This window comes from Patella vulgata, chromosome 4 (assembly GCF_932274485.2).
Source record: "Patella vulgata chromosome 4, xgPatVulg1.2, whole genome shotgun sequence".
NCBI lineage: Eukaryota > Metazoa > Mollusca > Gastropoda > Patellidae > Patella > Patella vulgata.
This window is the reverse complement of record NC_065882.2, coordinates 46,955,688-46,977,584: the sequence shown is the minus strand read 5'-3', so window position 1 is coordinate 46,977,584 and position 21,897 is coordinate 46,955,688. Positions and strand designations below refer to the sequence as shown.

General features: G+C 33.8%; 2 protein-coding genes across 7 annotated transcripts in view; one reads left to right on the top strand and one right to left on the bottom strand.

The window, feature by feature from the left end:
* LOC126817601 (focadhesin) overlaps positions 1-21,897 on the bottom strand; it is a 310,529-nt gene that overhangs the window by 183,508 nt on the left and 105,124 nt on the right. For 4 of the 5 annotated variants that reach the window (XR_008787793.1, XM_050544678.2, XM_050544677.1 and 1 more), the window contains 3 exons: positions 7,805-7,879; positions 6,610-6,764; positions 2,444-2,545 (listed from right to left, as the gene is read on the bottom strand). Coding sequence is in view for 2 of the 5 variants with exons in the window: in XM_050544678.2 (XP_050400635.1) it covers positions 2,444-2,545; positions 6,610-6,764; positions 7,805-7,879 (332 nt within the window). In the remaining 3 variants the exon portion in view is untranslated. The remainder of the gene's footprint in view (positions 1-2,443; positions 2,546-6,609; positions 6,765-7,804; positions 7,880-21,897) is intronic. The other variant, XM_050544681.1, reaches the window with a different exon arrangement.
* The window catches only part of LOC126817607 (FMRFamide receptor), a 130,802-nt gene that overhangs the window by 38,973 nt on the left and 69,932 nt on the right, over positions 1-21,897 (top strand). The gene's annotated exons all lie outside the window — the stretch shown is intronic.

Sequence of the window (21,897 nt, the reverse complement as noted above, 5' to 3'; positions counted from 1 at the left end):
GTGTAATTCTGGTGGTAAATTGTGACACCTGTTTTGGTTTAAGAGCTCTTTTTATGTAACAATATGTCAATTACAGACTAAGTTGATTTAGTGCACACTATATATGTGAATATGTTTGAAATTACTAACTTGCCAAAGATATTAATTAATGAAATATAAAGGTATCTTATTTCTCTATTCCTTGTCTATAAATTTAAAAACAATGTCGCAACGACAATAGTGCTACATTAAGACGAAAATCAAAAACGTCCATTTTCTCTTTTGACGGTGTATCTCTTTGCGAGTGAAATGGGGCCGTCAGATAAGCTGCCCATATAAACTGTTTATGTAGGCAATTGGCCTGTTATTAACATACACTGGTTACCTCTAATAAAAACAGCAGTGCATTTCCGCAGTTTTGTATTGTTTCTGAATATGTATCTCGTTTCATGTTAAAAAAAATAATTTATAGACCTAAATGGAAATAACAAAATCGCCAATAATTTCTTTTTGGAGAGAATTTTACTGATAGCCGACTCCCATTTAACTGACGCTTATCACTATGGGTCGGAAAAATGAGAACAACCAGAAAGCGATGTTTTTAGAGTCTGCTATTATTTGTGTCATTACACCGCCACCGAAATGCACGAAAGTCAACGTAATCATTTCTTTCAAATGAAATTGAAATTTCTATCATTCTGTCAGGGATTTATATTTTGATACTGTTACGGTACTTGATAATAAAAATAGACCTATTGTACACGCAAAACCTTATTTTCATTCAGTCCTGTAATGGCTTCTTTGATGATCATGAAACTAAACTTGATTAAACAATCAACAATCTTAATCAACTGAACACTGGCACTAAGGTGCTAATTGACTGACGCGATTAACTGAAGTTATTCTCACCAAAGATTATAATATACAAAACATAGATTACTAATGTATGGACTATTCTCATTTGTTCTAAATTATAACACTATCAAAGAAAATGTGAATATGCCATTTTATATAATAAAACAAATGTCAGATCAAATTTTTACTACGATTTTTGTCTTCAGCACCCTCCGAAAACCTTGAGAATGAAATATTAAACGACAAAATAGCAAATAAACGACATGGTTGCTATGTGATTTTGTTTTGGAACATACCGACATCTTTAACTTGCTTTATTTCAAAACTTACATTCCTTGGTTGGGCAGATTCAAACAGACACAACGGGTCACAGATATCAATATTTTACTATTATATACTGAATAAACTAACAAAGATTAAAAAAACTTTGCTTGAGACATTGATCCTTTTCTTTTTCAAGCAAAACTAAAACAGTCTTTTTTGCAATAAAACTGAACTTTTTGCATCAAAGACACAAACTTTTGTGTAAAGCAACAACTGTGTGAAATAATTATTCAGTGATATGTGAAAGTCACTAAATCAATCTTTCTTAGGCAGCAACATATTAAAATTGAAAATCAATAATACCGACAAAGTAGCTAAAAGGGGCACCGTTTGTTGCTATCCATAAAATACAGATAGGATCATATATTTATGACTTGTTCATGACTTGTTCAAACTCTAAAATCGCTTTCAACTGGTTCAGCAGTCATAAGTGTACAAACTTTTGTTGTAACTAGTTAAAGGCTTTGTATTTAGATAATTAGTTGGTTAAGGTTTTTCCAATTATATGATAAACAAAATTAATTTTATTTTTTGGGTGAGGTTGACAATGCCACTTTATTGATAGTAAGTGTCCACAGAGTAAGAAGTGAGGGTTTGATATGGCAGTAGTAAACATGGTATAGAGATTGAGGTCATGTACTTAACCCCAGGATCTTCTATTTTCTTATTATGGAGCAAATGTCATGTGAGGTGGCATTGATTATATGATTATGCTGTTAAGTATTAAGACCATAATATGTGATAATTTGAAGGTAATGGTCAGTTCTCTATTGATAGTACTTATACACACTGTAACATTATTACTTTACAAATGACTTAATGACCAAATTATCTTCCTGGAGCACTTCAAGAATAGACCAGAGAAAAAGATATTGGTGATTCTAATGACTAATTGCTAAATTGAGTTACAATGAGTATTTGACAGATATGTTAACCAATATAAACAATTTTATTACAATATTCCACAGACATCAGCTGATTTAGACTTTCCAGAGAACTGGTTTTTAGTTGGAATAACTATCAAATATTTTTTTTCTACATTTAATTTTCACAAAAATCTTTAATAATTGTGACTAATCGCTGGTTGGAAATTGACTATAAGGTTTTCTGGCTCCCAAAATTCTGTGCATTATTAAAGCCAGGATTATGTCATGGACAATATTAACTTAACTGTGCTTGTGACTGAATACAAATAAAGAGGTTTGGCTAGAGTAGAGGTTAGACTATCAGTAGTAATGAGGGCTAAGAGAAATGCAATCTGGTCTGCTAAACATAATAGTCTTACCTCAATCCAAAAGGACAGGTATACTTATTCAGAGTTGTTTCTTTGTCTAATGCCTGAAGTACAAGTAACTCTTTTAGCACTAGTGCAACTCCATACAAACTCCTGAAAAGATACAAGTTCTGATAAATGATCTTAAACTAATGGTACTGAATACCTTTGATACTAATACCCAAATACCATTGGCATTATCACTTTTAAATTGGTTGTACAAGCTGTCATACTTAATAGAATGAATAGTTTATTTCATCTACTTTACATATTTAAAATGTCTGAGTGTTAGGCCCTATACTTGATTCTTGGGGCAAATTGTTGGTCCGATGGGCATCACCAAACCTCTGTACACCACTGCGAATCCCAAAAGGAAGAAATAATGAAAGAAAATCAACGAAATGTTAAGTGAGAGGAAAACAAAGTTTTCAAAGACGTTTAATACAATGTGTAATAAGATCAATCTCGAAAAATCCAAAAAGATCAATATTCAAGGAAGGAAGTCATTTTTGAAATAAAAAGTATCTAAAACTCAATATTAAAACACATATATCAATTCGACAGATTTCAGTTACATATCTGATTCACAATATACATCTACCAATTTGTAAAAGATAGGTTGCCAGGCAACAAAACATACGATCACAGCAGCTAAATCGTCCGGGCTGTCAACAAGTGTTGTCGCATATTTTTACTTTTTTCGGTAATGAAACATTTATAATACACTAAAATCTGATTAAGAGTAACAACTCATAAAGTCATTATCAGAAAATCATTAGAATTTGTTTGGTTTTTATAAAGTTCTGCCCCATGCTAACGTTTAGTATACGAAACTTTTAATATTATGGATTTAGCTGTTGAAGTCATAAAAATTCATTGAAAATCAATATACTTGTTCGTCTCAAGAACTTAAACTCTGTGTATCAATCTGAAGTCAATCGGATGATAACTTTAGCCTCTAGGGCATCACAAGATTTTCAAAGTTATCAAGGGCCATAACTCTGGCAGTAAATCGCTGAAAATCAATAGGCTTCTTCGTCTCATGACCTTGAATACTGTGTATAAATTCAAAGTCAATCGGATATTTACTTTGGCCTCTAGAGCGTCCACAAGATTTTTAAAGTGATCAAGGGCCATAACTCTGGCAGTAATTATCGAAAATCCCTGAAAATGAATAGACTTTTTCGTCTCATGACCTTAAACACTGTGTATAAATTTAAAGTCAATCAGATATTAACTTCAGCCTCTAGAGTGTCCACAAGAATTTTCAAAGTGATCAAGGGCCATAACTCTGGCAGTAATTATCTGAAACCACTGAAAATCAAAAGGCTTTTTCGTCTCATGACCTGAAACACTGTGTATAAATTTAAAGTCAATCGGATATTAACTTTGGCCTCTAGAGCATCCACAAGATTTTTCAAAGTGATCAAGGGCAGTAATTATCTGAAATCGCTGAAAATTGAATAGGCTTCTTCGTCTCATGACCTTAAAAACTGTGTAAAAATTTAAAGTCAATCATATATTAACTTTAGCCTCTAGAGCGTCCACAAGATTTTTTGAAGTGATCAAGGGCCATAACTCTGGCAGTAATTATCGGAAATCAGTGAAAATGAATAGACTTTTTCATCTCATGACCTTAACCACTGTGTATAAATTTAAAGTCAATCAAATATTAACTTTAGCCTCTAGAGCCTCCACAAGATTTTTTGAAGTGATCAAGGGCCATAACTCTGACAGTAATTATCGGAAATCGCTGAAAATCAATAGACTTCTTCGTCTCATGACCTTAACTTTAGTCTCTATAGCGTCCACAATCAATTGTGGACACCGGACCGACGGACGGACCGACGGACGGACGGACGGGGGTGACGACAATATACGACACAACCACATTTCAATGTGGATGTATAAAAATGATTTAATACTATCATTTTCTGGATTACATATTACACAAATATGCAGTCAACTAAAGAAATATATTGCATAATTTGTATCTGGGTTCTAATTTCAGTCTTTAAAATTCATATCTTCACTAATTGGCATTGAAATTAACAGGATAGTATTTTCGCTTGTCACTCATGTATATGAAATGAGGTGTTGTTGAGAATTACAGCTTAAAGCAGCACAGCAAACATACATACACATTCAAAATGTAGGTTGCCAGCTAATGAAATATAGGTTGCTAGAGTCATTCGAGGAGTCGATAAAAGTTGTTGCTTTATGATTCTTTAGGTAAATAACCTAGCGGTGAGGCTAATAACCCTGGTCTTGATCACAAAATAATAGACGACACAAACTAATTACTTGCATATAGTTATCTTTTTGTAAGGTATCAAGCAATCTAACTGCTCATCTATACTTGAGCAGAAAAGTTTCACCACTCTCACTCAATTTGAATCCTATAGTAAGTGCAGGAGGACCGCACTACACATAACAAAAATCTACAAGATAAACCTGAGTACAAGACAGAAAATAGACATTGCACCAAATAAACACATATCAAATCATGTCCCAAAACATCCACGTAAAAAATGTTCATCATTGAACTTAGTCAAAGTACTGTGATGTAGTGAAACTATTGGAATTGCGCCTTATTAAACGTAGTCAAGGCATTGTTGTAATGATATACGCGAAATTTAATCATTCTCACTCAATTAGAATCTCTGCCTTTAATAAACACTGACACTACATTTGAACTCAATTAGAAGCTGTATATATATATATATAAACCAAAATGGTAAAGGAGAGACTGACAGATTTGGTCTGTATTCTTGTAGGATTCCCCCTCTAGCAGGGATCTTAATTGTCTGTTTTTTGTCGGCTTTAGCCGCTTGAAGTTCAATCAAGTCGATTGGTAAAACAATGAACCGGCCACTATGGTATCATAAATAATCAATCTAGTTTCGGCTAAATTACAACAGGTTAATTATTACTTGTTAATTAAGAAGTTAATCAACTTGCTTGTTGGCCACAACAACAGTCATACCTTAGTGAGAATCGGCCATGTGGTTCATAATCTGAGTAGCCTAATTAGCACATTTAATTTAACAGTAATTTTGATAATCCGGTAAAAAAACAAAACAAGCCTGCTGATTATTAAGCTGCTTTAGTAAAAATAACCCATGTGGCAAAAGAAGACGATCTTGGCATGGTTGGCCAATCAAGTGTCTTCCAGATACCGGTAGATATTAAAATAATAACTGAATCATACATTGATGGATTCACTGACCAGTTGTTAGGTAAATTTAATATAATCCCCTGATAGAACACCAAATACACTGAGAAACAGTCATTAATAATATATTTTCCTGATAGAATCTCCAATGTCGAATTCCAATGACACGTGACATATTGGTTGGAATCATAGGCGTACGAGCTGGGGGGGAGGGGGACGGCCGCCCCCCCATTTTGGGCACCAAATGCTGGGAAAATTTGGGCACACAATTGTATTTTGTAAAAGTTGTATAAAGATATTGTGTTCTTGAATGTGTCCAATTTAACAGCAAATTTATTATTATTATGTAACATACTAAGAACCTAACTACATTTTTTGGGCACCAACCACCACCGCCCCCCCAGTCAAAAATTTCCCTGTACACCTATGGTTGGAATTAGGTCAATAAACCAGTTGTAAATAGCATTTACCGTTATGACTTTTTTTTATTTTATACACATTCTTACAAAGGCTTAATTTTAAAAATATTGTCGTTCTTATTGAAGACTATATCTTAATTGTACTGAATTTTTGTTTTAAAGCAATTTCAATTACGGTTGTCACCTGACAATTGTGCCGTTTGTCTTTCATCAACGAATGAATAAAAACTTTTATTCTGGAATATCAATGACATGAACTTTAAGCTGGTACGTGAATTAAATATGGAAAATTTTCAAAAGGTGTACCTGTCGTTATTTTTGTGGTAATAACATACATTAAAATATTAAGCTTATAATTAACCAATTTCCTACGGGACCTCATTTGACCCAATTCTGGCCGGTTGGTTTCAAAATGGATTAAGAACCCTGTCCTCTAGCTTAACTAAGCAATCCACAGATAAAAGATCAAGAATTCTTGAAAACACCTGTACAGTGCTTGGTAGAATTGTGAATGGACAGATGAACGGTGGAGACAACTATATTCTTACATCAAATAACTTGCATGGTAGTTACTAAGAGCTCACCTTGCTGATGGAACTATATTGATAAGGCTTTGGTATACATAGTTAAAGTCGACTGATTTATTGCAAACTAATTCAAATAAAACTAGACATGCGGTACTGGATAATACATGGTTATCTGAACTACACTTCTGCCATAACAGTTTTAATTCTGCACCCTAGAAAATGAAATAAATAATTTAATTACCAGTATGAATTTCTGATACAGTATTTTAGTTCATTTGGTTGCACTGCACTTATTAGGTTGTATATGGACCAAAACTAGTAATTGTTTCTCCTTACAACCACATTCTACATGCTTAATGTTCTGCACATGATTGGCCATGATTGAAAAACCGAACGACTGAAACCTGTTTCGGTTGCTTTTGTGGATACACCTATATTTGTTTAAAAACTAAATTTAGTTCACTTTCATAATTACACGAATGACGTGCTTGGATTTTAATATCCGATTATGTGTTTTTACAGTTTCTAAATATTCTAATACCTTGGGATCATTAACTTTCTATACTATGGTAGATTTTATCTTCTGCTCAAGTTATTGTTAGATATCATGTTGACAGTTCATGGAGTGTTCTAATATGCATTATATTTTAACAAATTAACCAGGTTTGTCCTTTGTTGGTATGGAAAGAACTAACTAATAAATGGGCAATAAATCAAATACTCGTGAGTACTGTTTACCTTGACACTATCATTCAGATCTATAATTAATTGTCTATACAGCATTATATACTTTACTATTATGACAGTAAATTAAGCTAAGCATTTCAAACATGAATATACTGGGCTAAAAACTGATAGATTATTAACCTCACCTCCACTACAACCAAAGGCAAACTCAAGCCCCAAGCCAAAAAAAGTAGGATCAAAATATCTTGATAGAATACAAAATAATATCACATTGTGATTGCTTAAATTTTTGACCTTTTTCACTAGACCACGAATGTAAATAGAACACTGCACCTATAAGATCGTATTGCTTTGAACTGGAAAATATGCTAAATGGGGCACTATCCTTCTGGCTAAATCCCTACATAAAACATAGTAAGGTACATCCCTAAGCAAAGATATCGCTTCTGGGCAATACAATTACACACGACATAACCTACACAATTATATACCAGGTATGTGTAGAGACCAAAGAGGGCATGGCCGTGAGGAGGCTAATTTCTAATGATTCGATGACGTTACTTACTTTCGATTTTGATGACTTTATTACTCCATTTTCCTTCGATTTCTTTGACACATCTGAATACAACTTCCAGAGGGTCTAAAAGCAAAAATATATTTATATAACATTATTACGAATATTTAATAACGCACCAACACAATATACAACGATTATCCACAGTTGTCTATTTGTAATTAATTTAAAATTCATAATCTAGGTAAGGTATTTAAAAATAATCCTTACAAGACATATAGAAATAGATTTCACTAAAAATAAACACACTAAATTAAACAGAGACTCGGGACATTTTCTCCCAAATCTATAGGTAGATTTACTCAATCCCTAATTAGTGTGTGGTTAATATGTCCCCTCCCCCCCCCCCCCAAATTTCTGTTCTTTTTTCCTTTTTTCTTTTTACCTGCTAAAATAGTTTCTACTTGTTATCTATATATTTGTTCTGGTTAATTAATTGTGGTCATTGGTTTATCTGCAAAATGGTTTCTAATTGTTATCTTTGATCTGGTTGATTAATTGTTGTTATTGTGTTATCTGCTAAATGGTTTCTACCTTTTGTCTATATATTATATCTTTCATCTTGTTAATCAATTTGTTGTTATTGTTTTATCTGCTATATGACTTCCAAAGTCTTCATATTGCACCACGTTTTTGTTAATTAATCATCATTTGCTTGATAACGATACCTGTATGTGTATTGAAACGTAGCATCTTAATAAAATTCAGAAGTAGTATATCCATACAAGTGTGTTTATTTTTATTTAAAAATATATAATTAAAAATAATTTTTAATTAACTAAAACAAAACCCCTACAGGCACTTATGTCTAGCCCCTTGGATCCATTCACTTAATTTAATTGATATGTACATATGTTTGTGATTTCTGGGTATTGTATCTTGTCCCTAGATTTGTTTTGTGTAAATTATGTGTGGTGTAGCCCCCTTGCACTTACTATTACCAGTGCTACTTATGTCACCTAAAGTATTTCTTTAATTTCATGTTTTAGGTTTGGTTCATAAATTATGCTTCTGAATGAAATCTAGAAGTTTGCTAATGAATGTATTAGCTAGATATTAAGACTGATTAATGCGTCAACCTAGAAAGCCGACATAATTAGGCAAGGCAAAGCAAGTATCTGGTTTTATGTAGTCTTTAATAATAAAGCAGACAGGAATTAGAATGTTAATTTCAGCACCCATAGACAGCTCTATGACTTTCACATATAATTTACTGTTCATAAGAGATAGCTTAAATGAATAATAATTAGATCTATTCTTGGACACCGGAGCATAAGAATGTAAAAAAAGTAGTATTCAAGAAAGTAACGTCAATAAGGCTATTTACAAATCAAATCTGTGTGGCACAACCTCGATAATGCTGCTTACTTCTGAATCTGGTGAATGATCACTAAAGTATTTCAACTAGTGACTGACAAATGATTTCTTTAATGAAAGGAAAGAAATGAGCAGACTTATTATCATCAGGTTATATTAGGTGTGATCTTTAAAACACCCTCTTAAAATTGAAATAAATCACATATCATTTTTCAAGAAAAAAAGAAAAGACTATTTACTGAAAAAGATAATTCATAATGAACATAACCTAAAGATATTTCAATCTATTTAATACATACATATATTTTAAAGTATCTGATTGTCGTTTAAGAGATAGTTAATTCCCTGCAAACTACAACACTGTGAAAATTTGATCTCGAAAAGAAACATTTGAAGGGTTCATTAACTTTAAAAGAATAAATCTTTAGAACACCAACTCTTTTCTTGCAGAAGCAATATTTCAGAATAAAATAGACCAGACTCAGTAACATCCAAAAAGGATTCAAATTGATCAATTCTAACTTAAATTATGCATACGGCCTAATGAAGTTGCTTTGATAACAATTTCGAGATCTTGTTCGCTCATAAAAAATAATACCAAATTTGAATCTTTGTTCATGGTTTTGTTGATTTTACTCACATTTTCTTAAGATTGTATCAGTATTTTAACTTAAGAACTTATGGTACACCTAAATGTATTTTATGAATGATCTTATTTGTGGCTCTGGCTAAAGGACCTGCATGTCGCACAGCATTGTATTTCAGTATAAGTGCTGTGGGACATTTCCAACCATATAACATTAAAATAGTCATAACTTCGTCATTTTTGGAGACAATTTTGTGTTAAATGTCTTATTTTTTTCAGAATTAAATGTAGAATCCGAGTATATCAACAACTCAATTTTCATTTTTTGGCCCATAAGAATCCTTTAGCCAAAACTGGTCATATTTGTTATTCCTGTAGGATAGTTACTCTATCATCAGCAAATTTTTTGACAAAAACCATCTTTTCAGCATGTAATGTTCTTCTATCTAGTTCTGACAGTAGAGAATAGAATTTTCTACCATTGAGACTCTCTAATGTCAACATGCAATGGTGAAGTAATTTTAGATGATTCCATCAAATGGGGCTCTTTATTAGTGTTGAATCAAAGCATTTGGGAGCCATCACGGTACACTGCATCTTCAGGCCGATATAAAGATCGTATCCTACTAAACTATAGTCTAGATTATTGATCAAATTGTAATGCCAGAGTTCATTAACTCCTCACACACTTGGTTTCAGGTACCAACTTTCCATTACTGCTACCAAGCAGAAAATGAAAGAAAATTCTTTACCTTCTCTTCTATTCCAGCAACCAATATTTCAACCTATACACATGGACTGGCTAACATCATCGTTAAATCTTTTAAAGCTTTAAAATCCAATTTGTTTTTGGATGTTACACAGGGTGTAAAAGTGACATAAAAATCCCTTGCTTTGAGGTTTCATTAAGAATTTTTTTTTATCCAGAAAAAAAAGAGAGTTGCACAAATTCAACACTTAGTTGACATTTAGTCAATAAAGATATTTATACGGTTTCAAAATATTTATTTTTCACATTTTTCATGCCAAACATTTTTGGAGACTTTTTGTTTATAGTAAACTCACATTCTCTATAGAGATTAAGACAATGAAGTATATCTAAGGCCACCTGAGAAATCTGTAAAACATATTGTCAATCCTCAAAGGTATAATTAAATATAAAAGTTTAAAATAGCACCACTGTGGATTTCCCGAACAGAAATATGTCACAGAAATTGATGTACCAATAATAAAGTGGTATTGAATTCTACGTAAGTAAAATAACACGATAGTTTTTTTTAAAACAACAGATTTCAGTATGATTAGAAAATATCTCTGGGCCATGTTTCAGTTCATATCTTTTACAGATATTAATACTAGGAATTTCCATTAAATGTGCATACATTATTGCACATCAACTAATGATCATAAAATCGAAATCATGTGAATTATCAACGAGAGCATCGCTATCACTGCAATATACATCCACATTCCTGCTTTGATTCATATGGTACTTTTCAAAATAATGTGGGTGTGACACCGCCCCTGCAGGTCGGAACATGCACCAAAATATGCAAAAACTGGGCAAGGCTCTGCCCCTGTGGGATGGACATGGACCAATATAAATTGCAATAGGTACAACCCTATGATGGATCATACTGAATTGGATGCAAATATGTTAATAATTGCAACCTGTAGATTATTTACAGACAAAATATTAACAACGAGAGCATCGCTAACACTGCAATATATGTCCACATTCCTGCTTTGATTGATATTGTCAGTGATGCAGGATGGAGGGCCTGACAAGGACAGCTGTCTAGTCCTTTGGATGATACGAAAAACCGAGGTCCCGTGTAGACATTGGAATGCACGTAAAAGATCCCTTGTACTTTTTAAAATGAAGATAATGAAATATGAAATGACTGTAATATGACAAGAGGAAAAGAAGTCTAGATGTTGGGTTTGTTTTGCCAAATTTACAGACGAAATATTAACAAAAAAGTGTGTGTGACACCGCCCCAGGGGGTCGGGGCATGCACCAAAGTAAATAGTTGCTGTCTTTACGGTATAAGGAATAAAAATCCATAGTTTCAAGATGATCCATTCAGAATTGCAGCCGATAAATACAAAAATTGGGTGTGGCTCTTCTCCTGGGGTTTGTTTATGGAACAATATAAATAGGTACCACCATGGACCTTATAATAATAACGTCCATGGTACCAACCTGTTATTGAAATGATTGATATCCTGAATTTGAACAAAATCTGTTAATTATTGCAACCTGTAGAGTATTTACAGATAAAAACTAACAAAAAAGTGGGTGTGGTACCACACCCCTGGCGTGTGGGACATGTACCATAATAAATATTTGCTATCATTACAGTCTAAGAAATAAATATGCCAAGTTCCAAGATGATCCATTTAGAATTCCAGCCTATAGACATAAAACAGGGGTTGGACATGGACAAATATATATAAGTACAACCCTATGCTGGATCATTCCAAACTGGATCCAAATTGCAACCTGTATATCATTTACAGACAAAATATCAACCCAAAAATGGGTGTGGCACCGCCGAAAGGGTGGGGGGGTGATTATCATGCACCAACATCATTAGTTGCCGTCTTTAGGGTATAAGGAATAAGTATACCAAGTTCCAAGATAATCCATTCAGAATTGTGGCCTTCGGGGCTAAAGGCAAAACATCGTGCACCAACATCATTAGTTGCTGTCTATAGGGTATAAGGAATAAGTATACCAAGTTCCAAGATAATCCATTCAGAATTGTGGTCTTCGGGGCTAAAGGCAAAAATTGGGCGTGGCTCTGCCTCTAAGGGTCGGGGCATTCACCAAAATCAATAGTTGCCACCGTTAGGCTATAAGGAATACATATGCCAAGTACCAAGCTGATCCATTCAGAATTGCGGCCTGTGAATGATAAATTGGGGCGTGGTTCTGCCCCTGGTGGTTGGGACATGCAGTTGTCGTCCTTAGGTTATTATTATTATTACAGCATATAATAAATACATATGCCAAGTACCAAGCTGATCCATTCAGAATTGCGGCCTGTAAACGATAGGCTATTATTATTATTATTACATCATATTTATAGTGCGCCCTTTCATATATAACATGTTCAGAGGCACTATACAAAGTGACAATGTAATCATAAATAAACAACAAGATTATGGACATGTTAACGACTGTATACAAGAGTCAGTTGAAAGCCTGATTAAATAAACATCTTAAACTAAATGGTAGATTATTCCATAAAACAGGTGCTTGATAACTAAAACAGCGCTGACCAGCACTGGCCTTGAGCCTAATAACAAATATTCGGTTTTATCATCATTCAATTTTAGAAAGTTCTTTGACATCCATTTTCTAATTCCACTAATACAGTTCTCAAGTTGCAATTTTGATAAATTGAAAGAAAATGGACAATTAGGTGTAAATGAAATATATAATTGAGTATCATCGGCATACAAATCATACAAATAAAAGCTGAGACCATATTTTCCAACAATATCACCTAATGGTGAAGTATAAAGGGTAAATAAAATCGGACCAAGAAAAGAACCTTGAGGAACCCCAGATGACAAAACAGATTAAGACAACGATTTACAATTAACTAAAATACACAATTTTCTACCCACAAGATTGCTTTCTAGAAGATTTAATGCAGAGCCACAAATACCGAATTTAAAATGAAGTCTACGTAGAAGAGTAGAAGGATCCACCATGTCGAAAGCAGCAGATAAATCTAATAAAATTAAAAATGTACATATTCTATTATCAATTTTCATAAACCCAGGTTAAAGCTGTTTCGTTACTTTGAAATTGTTTATAAGCACTTTGAAATGGCTATAAGGAATACATATCCCAAGTTCAAAGACGATCCATTGAGAATCATGACCTGTAGGCAACACACAGAGGAACAAAGAAAAAATGGTTGTGGCTCTGCCCCAGGGGGTGAGGCAATCACAAAACACCAATAGGGGTCATCCTTAGGGTATAAGGAATAGGTATGCACAGTTTCAAAAGGATCTGTTAAGAATTGTGGCCTGTAGGCAAAACACAAGACACACAAAAATTTGGTGTGGCTCTGTCCCAGGGGGTCGGGCATGCACGGGGTATGCACTAAGCCTTAGGCTATAAGGAATAAGTATCAAAAGTTTTCAAGATGACTGATTAAGAATTGCGGCCTATAAGTGACACACAGATACATAAAAAGAAAATGGGCATGGCTCTGCCCCTGGAGGTTGGACATTCACCACAATCAATGGGTATGTTCCTTACGGTATAAGGAATAAGTATGCAAAGTTTCAAGACAATCCATAAAGAATTGTCACCTGTAGGCGATTCACAGACACACACACACACAGACAGGGGCGACAGCATAATAATAAAAACTGGAACTAATTTCTAATAGAGCAACTATGAAAAGCAAATTCAATTAAGATAGTCCTACTCATCAGGATTGGATTGGAAAAAATGTAAATGATCATAAAATTATGTATTTAGTCATAAAAGATGATCATCAATATATATTTAGGGGCATTTTTTTTTGGGGGGGGGGGGGGAGGGTAGTCAGCCACAAAATAAGTGCAGTCACTAAAGTTGGTCTCAAAATTATGCATCAGTGACTAAATGAATTAATGAAATAAACAAACAATGCCAAAATAGGAGGGAAAAATCCCAAATACTTAATATATGTATGAATATATCCGTGTATACGTATAATTGATTTGATTGGATATCACAATACTGTGAGCGTGACTTGACAGACACGATTGATCTTAACAAAATAACCGATCCGTGTTCAAACTTGACTAAGCGAAGACACTTGATAAAAGTAGGAGGACATAATCATATCTTTGCTAATGTCATGCATATTCACCACAACAGTATATCAAAGATATAGCTTCATGTAAATGATGTAATTATCACTTTCATAAGTTGTCACAGATTCACAGTACTTTGTACCTACTTGCAAAATTCTTAATAAATAACATGAATTTCCATGCGTAGTACTCAATTTTACTCATGTTATAAGTGTTTTCTGACCATCAGAATACTTCAAAATCTTTCCACAAAGTCCAGGAAATAGCATTTCTGGGACTCTAGATTAAAAAATTTCTGCCCCCCCACCCCCTTCTAGAAAGCTCTCACTTGCGGTGCTTGGCTCATGGATGCATCACTTGTATTGGGGTCTATGCATCAATCGGTCTCATTTTTGCTAAACACCTCCCCAAGCAAAATCAATATGTACACCCCTGTTTAAACGACATTTAGTAACTGAATGAGAATAACATGACACATTTATCTGGAATACCTGTTACTTAGAAGTTTATTTATGGCGACGTTTCATATATAATTGTGTCCTGTGTTATTATCATCTTTATATATACACGGTTAAGGGAAACCTAATGATTTTGCCAGGTTTAGTAATTTCATTTTTCAATATCTTGATAGAATCTGCCTCATAAAAAGACAAAATTAAATCTGTGTTGTTTTTTTTTTATTATCAGTCGGTTTATTCTATTATGTGAACCATTCTATATCAATTTAATATGTTTCCTTCTGGTTATATTAATAGCACAAATATCAATATATAATCAGTAAAATGTCTAATTAAAGAAAAACAATTGAAAAACATAAGTGTCTCGTTTAATGGAACCCTTGTATTGATTGTGGTATTATAATTGAATTATTGTACCAATATTAATTATTGATATATTGTTAACCATTTACCTGATTCAAGTGGTAAATTATAGATCAAGAAATTGGGATGCATGGTGACAAATTAAGTTTTACAAGGACATTGTAATCATGTCTAAACATTCAGACACGACATGTTTGATGATGTGTGTAAAAAGTAAATATCTTAAATACTCTGGAAACATTAATTCTCTCAAAAATAGTCCTTAAGTCTAATAGGGGGGGGGGGGGGGAAATTTAGCCACAAATTGCAGTTAGTGCTGCTACAGTCTATCATTATTTTATTTATTTTTTGTTTTTTTGTTATTTTCCCACAAACCTTATATCTTAGAATCTAACCATGTGATCTTTCTGAAATTTTGACTGTGGATTAAAGGAGCTAAATCGCTAATATTTTAGACCTAGAAATTGACGCAAATGGGTCGTAACACATATAATAATGTATTAGGAATATGTATAAACTGATTTACATTGAATCGTTTCCATTTTTACTCTAATTTCAAATCAGTTCCTTTCGGCGAAATATGTCTGAAGTCTCAATCCAATGAAAATTTCTAGCGTCTGGTTATTCTAGTCTACATAGTATTTATTGCACATACTCTCCCGATATGAATATGCCGTCACCGTTTGACATGACTTGTTGAATGTCTAGCCTCGTTCTTCGAGTCCCTTGTTAGAATGGGCCTGAAACGCATTATGGTACACGATTCGTGTACCAATGGTAAAATGTTTATTTTGTCTTAAATATTGGATATCAGAAGCCCATCTTTTCCCGGTAAGATCACAGCACCAATGTTGATTAAAATTGACAACTAATTCGTTTTTTCAATGTCGAAGTTGAGATGAACTTGACAACTTCTTTCATATTTGAACGATTTTCATGAAATTTAGAATGTAAATAGATCTTGCCGATGCGACTTGAAAGAAATTTTCTAACTTATCTCCCCTTGGTGAAATTAAGGATCAAAGTTTTCAAAAAAATCGATGAAAAGTAGGTCAGATTGCCTTGAAATTGTTTTTTCTGTACTAGCTAAGAAATTGCTGATATGTACACAAAATATGAAGTCTGTTGATCGAGCCGGAAGTGCCACCATCTTGAAAGGAATCCCTAAAAAATGTTCAGAGCAGAATTTTGATTTAGGTCAGCTGATGGTCACCATTTTGAACTGAATACGAAAAATAGTGAAAAATCTACATTAACAGCCTTGTAAATAAACACAATAGGCCGTTGTTGAATTCGTCTCCTATTTCTGGATAACCTGTCTCATGGTCGAATTTTTGGTATTTGAATATACTCTGAACCGTGATTCTTCAGTAGCGGGTCCCCTTCCCATGGGGGTGGCGGGTCCGACAAAATGTCGAGATTTCAAGTTTAATTCGACTTTTGCGTACAACAATCAACTTTCGTGCATAAGTCAACTAACTTCAGATGTCTACAAAAACACTGCTTAAGAAGACCCCCAACCAGGGCTCAAAATAGGATAAATTTTTAAGGAGAAGTGATTTCTCCCTACAGGCAAAATAGGGAGAAGTGATGGAGACCTAGGGAGACTACAAGGAGAGATCAGATTTCAAAAATAGCAACAGTAATGGTACCATTCAATCTTGTTCCACCATCTAAATTTAATTAGGGTTTCACACTGCGTAGCTTGTGCAAAACATTATTGTTTCTGTTAAGATTCTTCTTCTTATTATTATTTTTTATTTAGAATTTGATTGTATCTCAGAAACTACATGTCTGATCGATACAATGTCTTCAGTTTTATTGGTAAAGTGGGTGTGACTTGGAGATTAAAGCTATTTCGGGCGTTCTGTGACAATGCGAAATGTCCGAAATCACTGAAGTTGTCGATTTTTTTAAAAAATGACATAATATTAACAATAATCATCGGATTTTAACATATGATGCATTTTGACATAGCTGGAGACAAGGCACATAGCTGTGCTACTTTTGATTTTTGAGGTAGATTTCAGAAATTATTAGTTGTTTCAATTTAAATTTAAGATAGAAAGCAATGGGGAACTTGCCTATACACTATGTAAATGACAACAAAATTATTTCCCAAATAAAGAACAGACAAAAAAGTCATTTATTTAGATACAAATTCGTTCTTTTACTTTAGCTTTATTTACATACAATATAGTGCAAACTCAAATTCCATTTGTGTAAGTCGATGATGGTTAGTAAAATAAACACATGTTGACATCTGCGGTCCACACTAAACATGGACATACCAATATTGGGCCTTCATAGTCGTTCAAGCACAAATTATGGCATTATATGCAAATTTCTATGATTAGTATTTATCTTATATAAAGTTACTTTGTATACAGAACAAAAACAAGCCTGTAGTAGTAGTTCTTGGTGTTTAACGTCTGCTTCCACATAAGTGATATCGCAGACAAGGACAAGCCTGTCTTCGTTGATAGATCTTAATACCACAAGAAAATATTGTATCCACCACCATGTTTAATGGGGTCATTGCTGATTGGCTACAATTTTTGGAGTTAAATAGAGGTTCTAATGGACACAAAATAATTAGATTCCTTGATTATATTTTGAATTATTATTATTTTTAGATGGTTTTAAATTATCTTAACATAACAGTTAAAATAGTTTTGCCTAGTTTCTCATATGTAGAAATATGTCTCCCAATCTTATTCACAACCTGTCTAATTTTCACATTTGCCTTCAAGCCACATGTGTTTGTTTATGTACGGTAAATCTGTCTCTAGAATAACTTCGCTCTTCAATAAATATACAGCGACATAAGGGCAACTTCAACTTCGTCCTAGGGACGTTATAGGGTGAAATGAGCGATGGTTGGGAGACTATTTCACCCACATCACCCCCTAGTTCGAGCCCTGCCCCCGACCCTTCCTTCATCTCTTAAGAACACCCCCTTTACCCCCCTGAGAGATGAGTTAATTTGACTTCCGCATACAACATTAATTTTTTCGTTAAAAGTTTCACTATTGGTCCGCTAGACCATAACACTAACTTATGAATGCGAAACCCCCTTCTATCCCAGATAAGAACGACAAAACGGGGGAGCCCATTGGTGAAATGACCAAAATGACAATTCAGATTGACTTTTGCATAAAACAATTAACTTCCTTGCATACATCGACCAACCTCAGATGTCATCAAAAACACTGCTTAAGAAGACCCATGACCCTTCCTTCCTCCCTTAAGAACACCCCTTTACCCCCGTGAGAGATAAGTTAATTCGACTTTCACGTACAACATTCATTTTTTTCATTAAAAGTTTCACTTAACACTAACTTAAGAATGCAAAATACCCTTCCATACCATATAAGAATGTCACCAAAGGGGTGAAATGAACAAAACGACGACTTAATTCGACTTTTGTGTTCAAAGATCAATTTTCATGCATACGTTGACTAACCTCAGTCATCAAAAACACTGCTTAAGAAGACCCACGACCTTTCCTTCCTCCCTTAAGGACACCCCCTTTACCCCCACCCCCCTCTTAGAGATGAGTTAATTCGAACTCTGAGTACAATATTAATTTTTTCGTTGAAAGTTTCACTACTGGTTCAGTGGAACATATCACTAACTTAAGAGCACAAAATCCCCTTCTATCTCGGATAAGGACGACAAAACGGGGGGGGGGGCAAGGGTGAAGCAGAGTTTTTAACGTCATCTGAGGTAAGTTTACATAGGCAGGAAGGATGATACTTGTAGGATGGAAGGGCCTTCTAAAGCAGTGTTTTTGATGACATCTGAGGTTGGTCGATGTATGCACAAAAGTTGATCGTTGTACACAAAAGCCGAATTAAATCATTCACCTAATGAAAATTTACACTGCATTTGAACATTCTACCTCCAGTGGAAGCAGAGTTATGGCCATATGAACAGAAAATGCATATAACCAAACCCAGTCAAGACATTCACCTAATGAACATTTCACGTTTGAACATTCTATTTCAATTAGAAGCAGAGTTATTGTGTCCCAAAGTCTTGTGGAATGAAATTGTATCTCTGTTTAGCTTTAGGCTTTCATCTAATGACCAACTACACCAAGTTTGAAAATTCTTGCTCAATTAAAACTGACTTATTGTGCCTCAAAAAGTGTGACGGTCAGTCAGACTGACAGATCTATTTTAATAGTACCTTACTTTCTTCAAAAGATGGAGGACAAAGATCCATATAATTGGAAGACACAATATGAAAGATTCCTTTCTGGACTGGATTTTCTGATCAACTGATAATATGGGATAAATGTGTTGTTATTGAGATTATCTATCTTATCTTGTCAACTGATATCATAATAATTAATAATCTTATGTTTCAAATATAACAATTTTATGGGCTATTTATTACATGCATCTGCAGAAGTTTTGATCAGAAGTAAAGAAATATATCATGAGAAACTAACAGGTTCAACTGATTTATCATAACTGTATACACTAATTATTGCATTAATATAATTATTTCACAGTACATTTCAAAAAGGTTCAGATAAGCAGTAGCAGGTACTTTTTTATTCTTTACCTTTAAAAACTAATGATTTAAGTATAGTTATAAAGCATTACAGGATATAGATTCAGACAAGCAAATCTTTCTCATAGTTGAACATACAATGATTTTCAGAATCAATTAATCTGATACTAATTATCATTGTGGTAGTTATGCTAAATGCATTTTTTTTTTCCACTTGAACATATCTCAGAAACTACTTGTCGGATCGATTCGATGTCTTCAGTTTTATCGAGAAAGAGGGTGTGACTTAAGAGTTTAAAGCTATTTTGAACTTTCTGCGACAATGCGAAATGTCCGAAATCACCAAGTTGTTGATTTTTTAAATATTGCCATAATATTTACAATAATCATCGGATTTTAAAGTAGCTAAGTCCGTAACTTAATATCATCCAAAATCTTCGACATTGAAAACACAAATTTTTTTGCAATTTAAATCAGCATTGGTGTTGTGATCTTACCTGGAAAAGATGGGCTTCTGATATCCAATATTTAAGACAAAATAAACATTTTAGTACACGAATCGTGTACCATAATGCGTTTCAGCACCACTTGTAACAAGGTGCTCAAAGAATGAGGCTAGACATATTCCACAAGTCATGTCGAATGGTGATATCATATTCTTATTTGGAGAGCATGTGCAATAAATAATATCGGTGTTGACTGGAATAACCAGACGCTAGAAACTGACTTGCGTTTGAGACTTCTGGCATATTTTACCGAACATAACTGATGACAATTAACGGTAAAATTGAATGTAAAACAGTTTATATAAATTCATATTACATTATTATATGTGTTGCGACTCATTTGTGCCAATTTCTAGGTCCACAATATTAGCAATTTAGCTCCTTTAACATTTGATACATTTTGACATAGCCTGAGACAAGGCAAATAGCTACAGCTCCTTAGATTTTTGATTTTCGACGAATCTTCGCAGATATCGGGCACCAAATTTTGAAAAAAAAAACCCTTTTTTATTTATGAATATTTTTTTATGGCGTTTTACCCAGAATTAAAGGGTCATGTGATTTGAGCAAAAATATGACAAATTTTTGTCTTGTTATCTTTCCTTGGCTGCTATTGACTAATTAAGTTTATGGGTTCTAGGTTAATTATTTATTGCATGATTTGTATAAAACAAAGTTCATGTGCTCAATGGTGCAAAGCATGGGTTCCACTTCGGCCGTATATGCCGGTTGGGACCATGGGCTATGGAAAATGACCGTAACTAGATCTGACCCATCGTTCATTTTGCACGCCGGAAAAATAGCTTTTTTTCAAAAACCCAATTTTCAAACATGGCTACGATCGACCTCCACTATGTAACTATAAAATTGTACGACCAGTACAGAATAATGCGCACGTAAAGAAGCCACACAATCTCATGATTGGTGTTATAGAGTTGCATACAAAGTGTTGTGTTGATAATTAATGATGAGTGTCTGTTAGTAGAACAATAAAAGTTAATTGATATGTTATCCGTTATTAGGATTTACGTCACAATTCTGCAAAGTCTCAACTTTTTTATTACCGATAAAGTTTTCTGTTAGCACTGGAAATGAAGTAATTTTGACAAAAACTACAAGTGAAAACATAGGCCCACAGCAGCCGAGGTGTCAACAAATGTTGTCACATATTTTTTTTTTTTTTTTCTCAGAAATGAAAACATTTACAACACAAAGAAAATCTGATTACAAGAAACAACCCATTTGGCTTCTAGTTCTGCCCTAGTCTAACATTTAGCATATAAAACATTTAATATCAATTTCCATAATCATTGGAAATCGTTGAAGATTGACAGGCCTTTTTCATCTCATAAATTTAAGGTCAATCAGATCTTAACTTTAGCCTCTAGAGCGTCCACAAGTCATAAAGGGCTATAAATCTGGTAGTAATTATCAGAAATCGCTGAAAATCAATAGGATCCTTCGACTCATGACCTTAAACACTGTGTATAATTTAAAAACAAT